This window comes from Punctularia strigosozonata (assembly GCF_000264995.1).
Source record: "Punctularia strigosozonata HHB-11173 SS5 unplaced genomic scaffold PUNSTscaffold_18, whole genome shotgun sequence".
NCBI classification, from domain to species: Eukaryota; Fungi; Basidiomycota; class Agaricomycetes; order Corticiales; family Punctulariaceae; genus Punctularia; species Punctularia strigosozonata.
Window position 1 is genome coordinate 221,200 of NW_006767450.1, and position 11,804 is coordinate 233,003.

General features: G+C 57.8%; 5 protein-coding genes across 5 annotated transcripts; 1 reads left to right on the forward strand and 4 right to left on the reverse strand.

The window, feature by feature from the left end:
* Positions 1 to 360: 360 nt before the first annotated feature.
* PUNSTDRAFT_138691 (uncharacterized protein) lies at positions 361 to 3,933 on the reverse strand (the record flags this gene model as incomplete). Its single annotated transcript, XM_007388377.1, has 4 exons — positions 361 to 541; positions 601 to 1,799; positions 1,860 to 1,942; positions 2,028 to 3,933. The coding sequence occupies 4 exons, from the start codon at positions 3,931 to 3,933 to the stop codon at positions 361 to 363; spliced, it is 3,369 nt and encodes a 1,122-aa protein (XP_007388439.1).
* An 825-nt stretch (positions 3,934 to 4,758) lies between these two features.
* PUNSTDRAFT_138692 (uncharacterized protein) lies at positions 4,759 to 5,455 on the reverse strand (the record flags this gene model as incomplete). Its single annotated transcript, XM_007388378.1, has 3 exons — positions 4,759 to 5,166; positions 5,239 to 5,326; positions 5,376 to 5,455. 3 exons carry the CDS (start codon positions 5,453 to 5,455, stop codon positions 4,759 to 4,761), a joined length of 576 nt encoding a protein of 191 aa, XP_007388440.1.
* A 457-nt stretch (positions 5,456 to 5,912) lies between these two features.
* Positions 5,913 to 6,971, reverse strand: PUNSTDRAFT_116524 (glycoside hydrolase family 61 protein; the record flags this gene model as incomplete). Its single annotated transcript, XM_007388379.1, has 7 exons — positions 5,913 to 5,935; positions 5,989 to 6,048; positions 6,108 to 6,230; positions 6,286 to 6,476; positions 6,523 to 6,722; positions 6,774 to 6,839; positions 6,900 to 6,971. The coding sequence occupies 7 exons, from the start codon at positions 6,969 to 6,971 to the stop codon at positions 5,913 to 5,915; spliced, it is 735 nt and encodes a 244-aa protein (XP_007388441.1).
* A 538-nt stretch (positions 6,972 to 7,509) lies between these two features.
* PUNSTDRAFT_55603 (IMP dehydrogenase) lies at positions 7,510 to 9,780 on the reverse strand. The gene is made up of 5 exons (XM_007388380.1): positions 9,488 to 9,780; positions 9,230 to 9,416; positions 8,034 to 9,056; positions 7,846 to 7,981; positions 7,510 to 7,789 (listed from the first exon to the last, which is right to left on the reverse strand). Exons 1-5 carry the CDS (start codon positions 9,764 to 9,766, stop codon positions 7,765 to 7,767), a joined length of 1,650 nt encoding a protein of 549 aa, XP_007388442.1. The 5' UTR covers positions 9,767 to 9,780; the 3' UTR covers positions 7,510 to 7,764.
* An 845-nt stretch (positions 9,781 to 10,625) lies between these two features.
* On the forward strand, positions 10,626 to 11,179 carry PUNSTDRAFT_138695 (uncharacterized protein; the record flags this gene model as incomplete). Its single annotated transcript, XM_007388381.1, has 4 exons — positions 10,626 to 10,637; positions 10,696 to 10,760; positions 10,817 to 10,937; positions 11,006 to 11,179. The coding sequence occupies 4 exons, from the start codon at positions 10,626 to 10,628 to the stop codon at positions 11,177 to 11,179; spliced, it is 372 nt and encodes a 123-aa protein (XP_007388443.1).
* Positions 11,180 to 11,804: the final 625 nt, after the last annotated feature.

The following is an 11,804-nucleotide window of genomic DNA, read 5'->3' on the forward strand; positions in this document are numbered from 1 at the left end:
TCACGTGAGTCTGCACTGCACGCGCGGTCGTCGGGAAGCGCCGCCCCAATCGAGTCCTTCCGGAAATCAGATGCATGAGAACGCGACACGGCAATTTGTCTGTCCAACTCCGCGGGCGTTCTGGCAAAAAGGCCCGGCGGAGACGGGGAAGAACGTGGACGAAATGCAGTCCGATGATCTCACACTGAAGGAAGGCGACTACCATGCCATACTGATGCATATGTAAAAGAAGGCGACATATAAGTTTACGGGCGAGCGACATGACAACATCGGAAAGAAGCAGGAGTGTAGCAACGAGAGCAGTACCACTATTATCATGTACTAATGTAAAATCTGGTAACGGTCGACAAACCACGTTTTTTAAGTGCCGCTTCGAGCGTTGAGGTCGAGCGTCATTTTCGCGAGCTCATGTTTAGGTATTTCAGCCAGCTTCGTGCACACTTCCCAGTGCTCCTTCTCGCAGTGCTCCATGAGCGCGGACCAGGACGCGTTTTGCGGAAACTTGGCCACCACCACATCCGGAACCTGCTCGTGCAAATTCCTACGAAAGCGACGTTCAGTTACGAGGATGATATTGAGTGAGTCGGCCGATCGGCTTACATGCACATGCGACAGAACATGGTCTTGTTCTGAGTGTGATACAGGATGGGAATGTGCGCGATGCTCAGCTTGATGCCTCGCGGAATGATGGACAGCTCGTTCGCCTCCTGCTTGGGCTCCGTGTGCGTCCCGTCCTGCTGGGTGTGGGCTGGACGCTCAGACTGTGGCCCAGAGCCCCGGGATTGCAACTGAGGGAAAAGATCAGGGATAGGTCCAGCAACAGGGAGCTGTGATTGGACTGGAGGATCAGGCTGAGGGCCAGCAGACTGGGATTGTGCTGGAGAAGTTGGCTGAGGAGTAGTGAGTTTGGACCGAGCTTGATGATCAGGCTGAGGGCTAGGCGGCTGAGAGGTCGCTTGAGGTTGAGGCTGAGGGTGGGAACTAGCCAAACGAGCTTGCGGCAAAGGTGGCGAACTCTGCGTAGGCGGATCGGCCGAGTCGTCTTCCCCTAACTGGTCCATCTCCAGATCTTCCTCGTTCTTGACGCTGAGATCCCACATCAGCGCGTCCGCCGGGCGACCGCGCAGTACCGGGCTAGACATGATTCCGGTCTCCACCACCTGCCCCTCGGACACGTACGCAGACGACGCGTCCGACATCAACTCGTCCTCCCCGACCGGCGACGCCCGCCCCGGTTTCTCTTCCTCCTCCTCCTCCTCCTCGGCTATCGCCGTCCACGCGGGAGCTGCCACGCTCGGCGTCAACGTCCTCGACGACCCAGACGCCTCCTCCCCGTCCTCCGTCCGCTTTCGCTTTCTCGGCGGCGGCGAACCCGACGGAGACCGCGACGGGCGGTGCCCGATCAGGTCTAGCACCGCCGCGTCGTCTTCGGGCTCGATCTTCGGCCGCACCGCCGTCGGCCCGTCCTGCGCCTCGAGCGCTTTTCCCAGGGCGAACCAGTTGAATTCCGGCGGGGAACTGGTGAGGTCGATGATATCGGGGAGGTCGAGCGAGATACTCGGGGCGGGCCCTCCGGTGTCGTGGACGGGTGAGGTTGTGGACGGCGACCGAAGTGCGCCCGCCTCTTTCGCTTGCGAGGGATCTGGTACAGGCGTCTTTGACGAGGATCCAACTGCGGTGTCCGTAACGATATTTGTGGAGGCAGGCGGGTCGGCAGAGGTCTCGGCCGCACCTGCGCCCTCAGCGGCCGACGTCGAGGAGGGTCCATCGGCCATGTGCTGCTCCGTCGTTGCGCGAAGCTGACGAAAGGTGCTGTATCAGAGATATGATCCGGGGGGTTTCGCGCTGAATCGACCTACGGCATTCAACAGCGAAGCGAGGTTGGCCGCCTTGGATTCCGCAGCCAGTCGCGCGGCCCGATCCTTCTGCGCCTCTTTCAGAACTGGTAGAATGCTTCCCACATCAGCAACACGCCCCCAACGCAGACGACGGGATGGACGGGAGAGGGGGGGGAAGGGGGAACGCACCGCTTGCGACCTTGAGCTCCATCTCGGCCGTCACCGTCTTCTTGAACGTCTCCAGCAGCTCCGTCGGGTACGCCGCCGGCTTCGGCGGCTCGCCCTGCGGCGGCTCCGCCCCCGCCTGACCCTGCGCGCGCGCGCCGAGCGCCGCCTTCAACCGCGCGTTCTCCTCCAAGATCGTCCTCGTCCCGCTCACCAATATCCGATTATGGTCCGTCGCCTCCCCGAGGGCCTTCACCGCGCGCTCCTCCGCCTCCCGCGCGCGCGCGCCCTCGCGCCGGGCCGCCGCGAGGTCCTCGCGCAGCTGCGCCGCCGCCGCCTTCGCCACCTCCCGCTCGCCCTCGAGCGCGCGCGCCCTGGCCGCCGTCTGCCGGCACCGCGCGAGCGCGTGGTCCCGCTGCGCCGCGGCGGCGTCGAACTGCGCGCGCCCGCGCGCGACCTCGGCGTGCAGGATCTCGAGCGCCCTCGCCCACTGGTCCGTGAAGGCGGCCGCGAGCGCGGAGCGGACGGCGTTGAGGGTGGTGTCGAAGTGGGCGACCATCGCGTCGCGCAGGGGGGTGGTGATGGACTGCACGTGGGCCTGCGCGGGAGTGGGCTGGGCGGGGGTGCCGAGGGTGGCGGTTTGGTGTGAGGACGAGCTGCGTGTGTGCTGCGAGGCGAGGGATTGTTGGGATGAAGAGCTGGGCACCGTAGCGAGGGTGGATGCGCTGGAGGAGGCGACGAAAGCTTGATAGGGGGAGCTGGACGGGGCAGGGCCATTGGTGCTGGAGGCTGTAGTTGGAGGAACCGAGGATGCGTGCCGGTTCGGGTACGATGCTGGAAGAAGACTATGCTGGGGAGCTTGACTCTGTTGTTGTTGTTGTTGTTGTTGTGGATGTTGTTGTCGTGGATGTGCATGAGTTTGACTAAATGCTTGCTGCTGATGTGGGGCATAGGTGGGTGCGCACGCGGAGGAATGCTGTGGTGCCGTCGGTCGGACCGGCTGTTGTCTGGCATCGGGATACCGAACAAGCTGACCGGCGTGTTGGGCCTGCTGCTGGCCGATGTATTGAGTTTGATGATGGGGCAAGCTCGCAGAAGGGGCGGCGGGCACATGATGGGGAGGAGGATATGGAGGTGACACGGGTGGATACCCAACTTGCATAGGCCAGAACGCACTCTGCTGGCTCGAATAGGGTACGCCTTGGATTGCGGTGTGCTGCTGGTGCTGTGGATGCGTCTGGGTCCTAGTACGCGACGCGTTCGTAAGCGGCAGCACGTTTGGGCTAAGGACAGGCCCCGGCTCGGGCCGCTGAGAAGAAGGCGCAGACGTTGACGGGGCAAGCTGCCTCCCCGCCATCGCCATCTTTTCCATCTGGTGTTTGAGGACATCGGGGCGCAAGTGGCCCCCAGCATTCGGCGTGTTCGCCGGCGACTGTGAGGACGACGCGAGGCCGTGCGCCGTCACCTCCAGCCGCCCCGCCAGCTCGCGCAACTGTGCGGACGTCGGGCGCAAATGCATGTTCGCACTCGCGTTTCCCTGCTGGAATGCGAGCGGACTCTGACCGTGCGTGGAAGAGGGGCGCTGGGCCGACTCGTCCACGGCGCTCGCGTTCCCAACGTTGTGGTTGTGCACGCTCGGCGTCGTGCGCGAATGAGTCGAGCCCGAGGCCACGCCGCCACTCCGATGGAAGAGATTGGGCGAGATCGGGGAGGGCAGCTGCCTGACGGCTTGTCTGCGGTACTCCGCCAGCGCGTCCAGGTTGGCGCCCGCGACCACATCCATGGCCGCTTCTGCTTCTGTCTCCGCTTTGGGGGCGCTGATCTCGCCAGGCGGCGGCAACGAGGCCGACGGGGGCGGCGACGGCGGGGAGGGCGAGTTGGGAGGGTCAGTCAAGTCTATAATTTCATTAGGGGTTGCTGAAGAGGCCATGCGTCCAGGATGAAGCCCAACGATCGGTGCAAAGTTTATCAAGGGGTGTCCCTGACCGCGGGACCTGAGCGTGGGAATTGCGTATGTTATGAACATGACCCCTTTTATACCGTACCTGCCAGGGCCCCATGCTGCAGCCTCACCACTCAACTGAGTTCTACACATGGGTGCCAGTGGGCAAAAATGGATAACCCTCAACCCTGGGAGGGAAGATCACCTTATCTGATCCTTCCACGACATTCCATGCCAACATATCACCATGGTGATTGATCGCATCACCTCATTTGTCGTATATAAAGACCTATCCGGGTTGCATGTATTCTTTGCTCACCCCCACCACAAGGAAGGAGACCGCTTTCACCTTGACATGACACCGGAGAGCCGTGGCACTTACTAGCACTCGGAAGTGGCCCTTGCTTGACCAGCGACAAGGTGAGAAAGATGCAGAAAACAGCTACAACGGCCCTAACACTGAATACCGCAAAGAAAACTTCGTCCGGTGATGAGCAACTCTCAGGGCTGTCACGCTCGGAATCCGCCACCTGGGCTCCAGTTGAAATCACAGATGCACCTAGCCCTAGGCTCTGCCTGCAATATACCTCTTGTATACCCATCTATCTCCATTATAGTACTCCCTATGGTTAATATCATCTCAGAGGCACTACTGTCCAAGAAAAACTGTGCTGCCAGACAGAAACCAGATCATCATGCACCTTTAATCCCTATCTCGGTTAGATTGACATGTAGGTGCCAGTCGCCCACCACGGCCGAGCCTCTCGCTCCTTCAGATATCTCGACACCTCAACGTCGCTCGCCGAGTCCCCCTCATAATCCTCCCCGGAAAAAGCTCTCAGGAAACGCCGCCTGCACTGCACCGCCCGTTCCACGCTCCGTTCTAACGAGGTTCGCGTTGCTCATCGTGTCCACGACCCAGGCCATGTCTTCAAGCTGTGCGTCCCTCGGCACGACCCACGTGTCCAGCGAGAGCGTCTTGAGCCGTTTCCAGCCCGGCCGGAAACGAGCGACGAGCGTGGCGCGCACGCCCATTCCGCGAGTTCCGTGAGTGGCCAGAGTGGGTAAGTAGTCAGCTTGTGCAGACCGGCGGGGAGCGCGGCGTCCAAACACCTTGCGCGAATCCTCGCTTGACACTTCGAACGAGTCGTGAGGCGCGAACGGCACTCGAGCATGTCGCCCCAGATCGCCGCGATATCGCTCGATGGAATAAATGGCCCACTGTCCCGAGAGATTAAAAACGGAGAGTAAGGAAGGATGACGGGTTACAAACAAAGACACTTCACCACGTACGTCGCGGGCCGACCGCTTGCCCCGCCCTTCGACCCCGTGCCCTTCGGCTTCCACACCACCGACCCCCTCTGCCGGGTCAAGCGCTGTCCTGCTTCGTCGGGCTTGGCCCGAACTCGGGGTCCTCCGGGAAAATCTACGGGTGCTTCCCGAGCGTCATGTCCGTAAGCGTGAGGCGGGTGAGCCGGTGCAGGCCCCCGAGCATGCGCGGGAAGTGCATATTCGCATCTTTGGCGAGGTTCTCCATACCCTAGGGTGCCGGCCTATATGCGTGTCCACCCTGAAGGTTTTCTGTTATGGAGAGTTGCGGTGGCGATCAGCCTGATCCTTGGCAGCGACCATCCTACACGAACCCCGTCTGTGGGGGTCCGAGTGATTGGACTCTGAAACGCTGACGATCGTCAGCGAAGGGATACAAGATGCAATCGCATTTGGTCAAGTTTGAGTCAGAGGATCTATTCATACTCCGCTAAGATCTCCGCGCAGTTCAGAACGCAGCGAACATGATAGAGCCTAGCCCACCGAAGTATGCAACAAGAGCGACCAAGGATCAGCCTTGAGTAGCTCTGCCAGATTACGGTCGCGAACGCTCAGCCCACCCAATTCTTCTTCGTATGCAAGTTTGTATGCTCATAGATGCATGAACGAAGAAACATCGTAGCAACGACTACCAGCTTTTAGCAAGTGAAGACGGCAGGGCCTGCGATCACTGATGTCAGATAAAACCGTCTAGATAAGGCAAAAGAGGCGTACCTGGAATGGTGTAGTTCGACAGCGTCTGGTAGATGTTGATGAGTATGCCCGGGTCGGTAGCTGCGCGAGGAGCTGCATGAGCAGGGAAGACATCACAGGGCGGGGTGTCGAAACATTACCGCTGTATGCACCGGGGAACGCAACCGTCGGGGAGGGATTGGTGCTGCCGCCGCCCGTAATCTGGAGCTGAGCGCATTCCATGTACAGTTGCGCGCCACCCGGGCTACTGGCCGCGTGCAGAGCTGATAATGCGATCAGTTGGTAAACAAAGGGGTGAACGAGAGCGGTGTGCCTTACCGATGAGCTCGTGACGCATGAGGTACTGGCCGGCCGGGATGCAGCTCGGGATCTTGACGTTCACCTGCCCCTTGTTGGCGATCAAGCGGTCGACGCCCCACGTCTGGTCGGACACCTGCAGACCGTCCTCTTGAATCTTGAACCACTTGAGGCCGGTGACTTCGAGCGAAGTCGCGTTCTCAACCTTGGCTCTGACGGGGATGTGAGCGTGGTACCAAGAACGAGAAGGAAACGTACAGGTATGTCATGACGGGTCCTTTGTGCGACGCGTCAATGGGGTCAGCGGGGTCGTTCGCCACTTGGTTCAGAGTGTGATGCCATTGCGTGGTGACGGTAGCACCGGCGGGGACGTTGACAATGGCGGTGGAGATGGGAGTGTGGTAGGGGTTAATACCACCATTGCAAATAACATCGTTCGATGTGACATCTGTGATAGGCTGAAACCGATGCAGTGAGAAAACGTCATAAGTAAGGAAGTTTGGACTCACGCCGTCGTAGTCGGGAGCACGAATACCTGTCAGGTACCCCGCATCCACGCCGTTCACCCACATTTCCTGCGCAACATCGAATCCGTCAGCATTCTGCACGAATAACTATGGATGAAGGGGACCAACCTGGAAGATGGAGTGTGCAGACGCCGAGCCGGCCAGGATAGCGGCGGACGTGAGAGCAGTAGGAGCCTTCATTGTGTTAGGGTCGGACGGTCTGAACGAGAAGAGCAACTAGGCACCCCACTGGTGACCGTCTCGCGCAATCCAGACAGGCTTTTGTATTGCAGCCAAGGGCTCCCCGCCGTCCGAAGGGAATCTTGCCGCGTCGTCATGGGTATGCGGACGACGGATCTTCGGATGCAAAGACTCTCGGCTGCGAAACGAGTCTCAGAGTGATCTCATAGTCGTAGTATGCTCGGAGATTGTCTGTAGCCGAATCCAGAGACTGGATGCGAGATTGATGCGAGTGACCACCTCTTCGCCTTAGAGGAGCCCACCACGTGGCTTCAGGATGAAGGAACGAGAATGCTTGCATTGGCGGTAGTCGTCATGTGAACCATACTTACATGGCGAAGTTTACCAGACTATTTTCCGGGATGGGCAGACGGTTTCGATATGACGTCGAATAGTACAGATTGTGGTCTTCTCCCGGTACGCCTCACGGAGCAATAGCCTGTAGTTGCGGCATCTAGTGCTGGATGAAGATGCAGAGAAGCACACCTTAATGGCCGTGAGGGCATTCCTGGATGGACATCGATGATACCATAGAAGCGAGCGTGCGATGAAAAAGTCTAATCAATGGATGATGGATAGAGTGATGATTATGGATACAATGAAAAGATGCTCGAAACCCCGTAGATCAATAGATGAACACAACAGATCAAGCCTGTAAGCTTGTTTTCCTGCCCCAGAGAAGTCAGTGCATACTGCATGTATAGGGACAAATGACCGGACCTCCTCCCACACGGACCAAAGCTAATACAATGCCTCAAGCATACAGACGCTTGGTGTACCTGGCAAACGTAGGGTCAACATAGATGTCGAATGCGCAACCACGAGGAGAACGTACGAGTTGAGACCATGCACACCACCCTCCACTTGCGCGCTGGCGGTTCGCATCTCGAACCTGACCTTGCCCTCGCGAACACCGGTTTGAAGCTCCTCGACTGAGCGCACACCGATGTCTTGGAGCGAGTGCTGGACACCTTTAAAGTAGGTGTGAGCATTGAGACCACAACGACCACCAAGAGAGCGTACCGGTGTACAGGTAAGGCAAGAACGCGGTGACCGAGCCCTTGTCCTGCACGTCACCCGACACACCCTGCGCAACCTTCACTGCACTCGACTCGGAGAAGTATCGCGACGTCGCCGCGTTCTCGTGCGTCGTGTTCTTCGCCTTGCTGCTCCCGGCGTTCTTGACCGCGTCGCCCTTCGACGCCGCGCCATTCGGCCCGGGCTTGCCCTGCTCCATGGCTTCAAGACTGCCCATGCCGCGGTACGCCTTGACGCGCTTGCCCTCGTGGTAGAAATACTCCCCGGGCGCTTCTGTGGTACCCGCAAGCAATCCGCCCATCATGACGGCACCCGCACCGAGAGCAAGAGCCTTAACGATGTGCCCAACGTTGGAGATACCGCCGTCTGCGATGACGGGGACGCCGAAGTGGGAGGCGAACTCGGCGACCTGGTACACTGCGGTCGCCTGCGGCCTGCCCACCGCCATCACCTCCTGTGTGATGCAGATGCTACCGCTGCCCATTCCCACCCTCAACGCATCGGCGCCAGCTTCGATTAAGCTCGCCGCCTGCTCCCGCGTCACAACGTTGCCTGCGATGATCTCCAGGCCGGGGAACGTCGCTTTAATCCACTTAATCATGTCAATCTGGAAGACCGAGTTGCCCTGCGACGAGTCGAGCACGACGATGTCCAGCCCCGCGTCGACGAGGAGCTGCAGCCGGAGGCGATCGGCGGGGCGGGTGCCAACAGCAGCCGCGGCGTAGAGCTGCTTGGAACTTGGCAGCTTAGACGCGAGCGGGTACGCCTTGTTCTTGAGCAAATCGGAGCGCGCGACGAGCGAGCACAGTTTGCCGTGGGCGTCAACGATGGGGAGCTTGCCCTTTTTGGAGTCGCGCAGGATGGCGTTGGCTTCGGGTAGGGTGACACCGAGCGGGGCGGTGACAAGGTCGGTGGTCATGACGGAGGAGAGGGGCGTAGAGGCGGGCTGGAACTGGACGTCGCGGTTGGTAACAATACCGACGAGCGTACCACCTGCGGCGCCAGTGTCTGCGGAGGACGTTAATCAGCAATCTTGCAAATCAGATATTACGACGTAGAGGCGTCAGAAAAGCCATTAAATAAGGATCTCCGCAAATCACACTCATAGAGCGTTGCTCGGAAGGACGAAGGTTATGGTGTAGAGTCTCATCACACGACCTCGAAAAGAGAACGATACGTACCAGTGATCGGGATACCACTGAAACCGAGTCGCTCCTTGATGTCCAGGACGTCTTCAACGGTATGATTGGGAGAGAGCACCACAGGTTCCGTGATGAAACCGTTCTCGTGACGCTTGACACGGCGGACCATGTCCGCTTGGGCTTCCGCGGGCTGATTGTGGTGAATGACACCAATACCGCCAAGAAGCTATCCGTCCCTCCATGAGTATCTCATCTGGCGTCTGAGAATTCGGATACAGTGGTACGAGGTACACGTACAGCCATATGAATCGCCATGTCGGCTTCCGTGACCGTGTCCATTGGACTACTCATGAAGGGCGTCTTCAGCGTGACATTCCGCGTAATTCTGCTCTCGGCGGTGACCTCCGACGCAGCAAAATCGATCTTTCCGGGAAGGACGAGGAAATCGTTGTAAGTGAGCCCGCCGTGCGTACGGCTGTTCATGAGGTCCGCCGCGGAAAGTCCATCGTAGGACGAGTAACTTTTGAGGTGGGCCGCGGCAATTGACGGATCTAGGAAAGTCTTTGTAGATGGCATCTTGGAGAGGGTGGTGAGGGGTGAGGAGGAGGAAGAAAGAGAGGATGGCAGCAATGAGGCTGCCGTGCTGCAGAGATTTGCACGGAGCTCTTCAGGGCAGGCTCCATAACTAGAACCACGTGACCCATCGCTCGCCGACTTCTTTCACCCGAGCTCGTTCATTGTCTTCTCTCTCCACTCTGATATAGCTCACTTCCCTTCGTATCATGCTCTACAGCATTGTTGTACAACCTTACATCTATACCGCCCGCAAGAAGACCTTCCCCGAACTTGATGTCTTGCGGGTATCCTATGTAGCTACTGCATTACCCCGTTGGGGGTGGGTAATGCACATCAATACTGTAGTTTTACGACCTTGGGTTCGTCCCCTGTCCCCTGGCAGCCCGAACTGAACCTAATTTCCCGTGTTGTCCCCTGTCCCCCGCCAAAATCCAGGGCCTGAACTGATCGTGAGAATATAATTTCTTACTGTGTGAATAATTTTAACGGACTCTGGTCAGTTTGCAAACTTCCCATGGCCCCGAACTTGCAGCTGACCCCTGTCCCTCGGGAGGCGGACCGAACCTAAGGTCGTAAAACTACAGTACATTGAAAGGCACCCTGACATTGACTGCCTTATGCTTGTATGTATGCAGGTCAACGATTGATCAAAGGACATGACTGACTTTTGCTTCTTATTGGCTCACCAAAATAGCTCACTGCCTGAATTCCTTGCATGACATGCACATAGTGCACGGGGCCATTAAAACAGTGCTGTAATTCGTCCAATTCTCAATGCTTAGGCTAACACCTGGAGCTCTAGTCTTCTTTCATTGTCCTGCATGAAGGTGTCTCATCAAAAGTAGTGATCACGGGGTTCATGGATGCACAGGTAAGTTTAAACTCTGTGTGCATGTTCTTCCGACAGGCTGACAGTGTACCTGCACTAGTTTGTCAGCAAAGGAAGTGATATTATGGACTGCAGCAGCTTCTCCTTTCCGCAGTGCTACCCACTGTACGCCGCTCGGTATTTCTATGCCTAGACTTACTGACCACCCTCACATCCGGTAGACTTGCTGCACCGGAGAGTCTGCCGGAGAGCCTGGGGCTGTCCACTCAGAGTCCGGTGATTCCTAGTCTGATGTGCGGGAAACCCTTGGACGTCTGGTCATTTGTGTTTGTAATATGGCAGGTAGGTCCTGATCGATTCAGCCATATTTAATGAGTCGCGATGATACACTTAACGGGCTTGATCGATAGATCATCACAGGAAAGGCCATGCACGTCGTCGTGCAGGCATTCATCTACCCAAACCCCGACCAAACGTTCCCTGAGCAGCCTACAGATCCCAATGTGGTAGTGCACGGCATGAGCAAAGAATTACACGGGCTCATGACAGACTGCTGGTCTCTCGATCCGGCAGAGCGACAATGAGCGAAGTGGTGACCCGGCTGGAGGCATGCCATAAGCAGTGGCTGTCGATGAGAAAAAAGTAAGGCCGGCTGTGTCAGAGTACGCGCTGGAGCTCCTAGGAGCGGCGCGGATCCCCCAGGACGGCAGTGGAGACGCTGTTGCACAAGTGTCAAGATCGAGACGGAGCTAAGTCCGACGCCGGAGGTGTGACGTCCGGACCTAGCGAGATGATTGTCGGAGTCGAGTCGGAAGAGAGTCGGAGAAAGTCGGAGAAAGTCGGAGCAGAGTTTCGAGATACAGAGAGTGAGTGCGAGTACGGACCAGACTCAAGCTTTAAGGCTTGAGTCGCTACGCGCTCTAAGTCCGTGTCGGAGCAGAGGAGTAACTTAGTCGATATTCGAACTAAGGAGTTAGAGTACAGGAGCTAGGAGTTTATATACGCGGAGGCACGGTTCGGAGCTCGTATCGATAGGGAGTTATCGGAACTATGGACCATGTGGAATAAGGAGTTATCGGAACTATGAACCATGTGGAACTGTCAATCGTAAGGACGGAGCATATGGTTATGAAGCTGATAATCGGAGGTAGAATAAGTCCGAAGGGAATATCAAACCGTTAAAGGCATATCGATCGTGAACGTCGGAGT

Coding starts and splice junctions, on each gene's coding strand:
- PUNSTDRAFT_55603 (XM_007388380.1), bottom strand. CDS start 9,766: ATGCCATCTACAAAGACTTTCCTAGATCCGTCAATTGCCGCGGCCCAC. Junction 9,417..9,487: donor ACATGGCGATTCATATGGCT/GTACGTGTACCT, acceptor AGGGACGGATAG/CTTCTTGGCGGTATTGGTGT. Junction 7,982..8,033: donor CTTGCCTTACCTGTACACCG/GTACGCTCTCTT, acceptor CCTACTTTAAAG/GTGTCCAGCACTCGCTCCAA.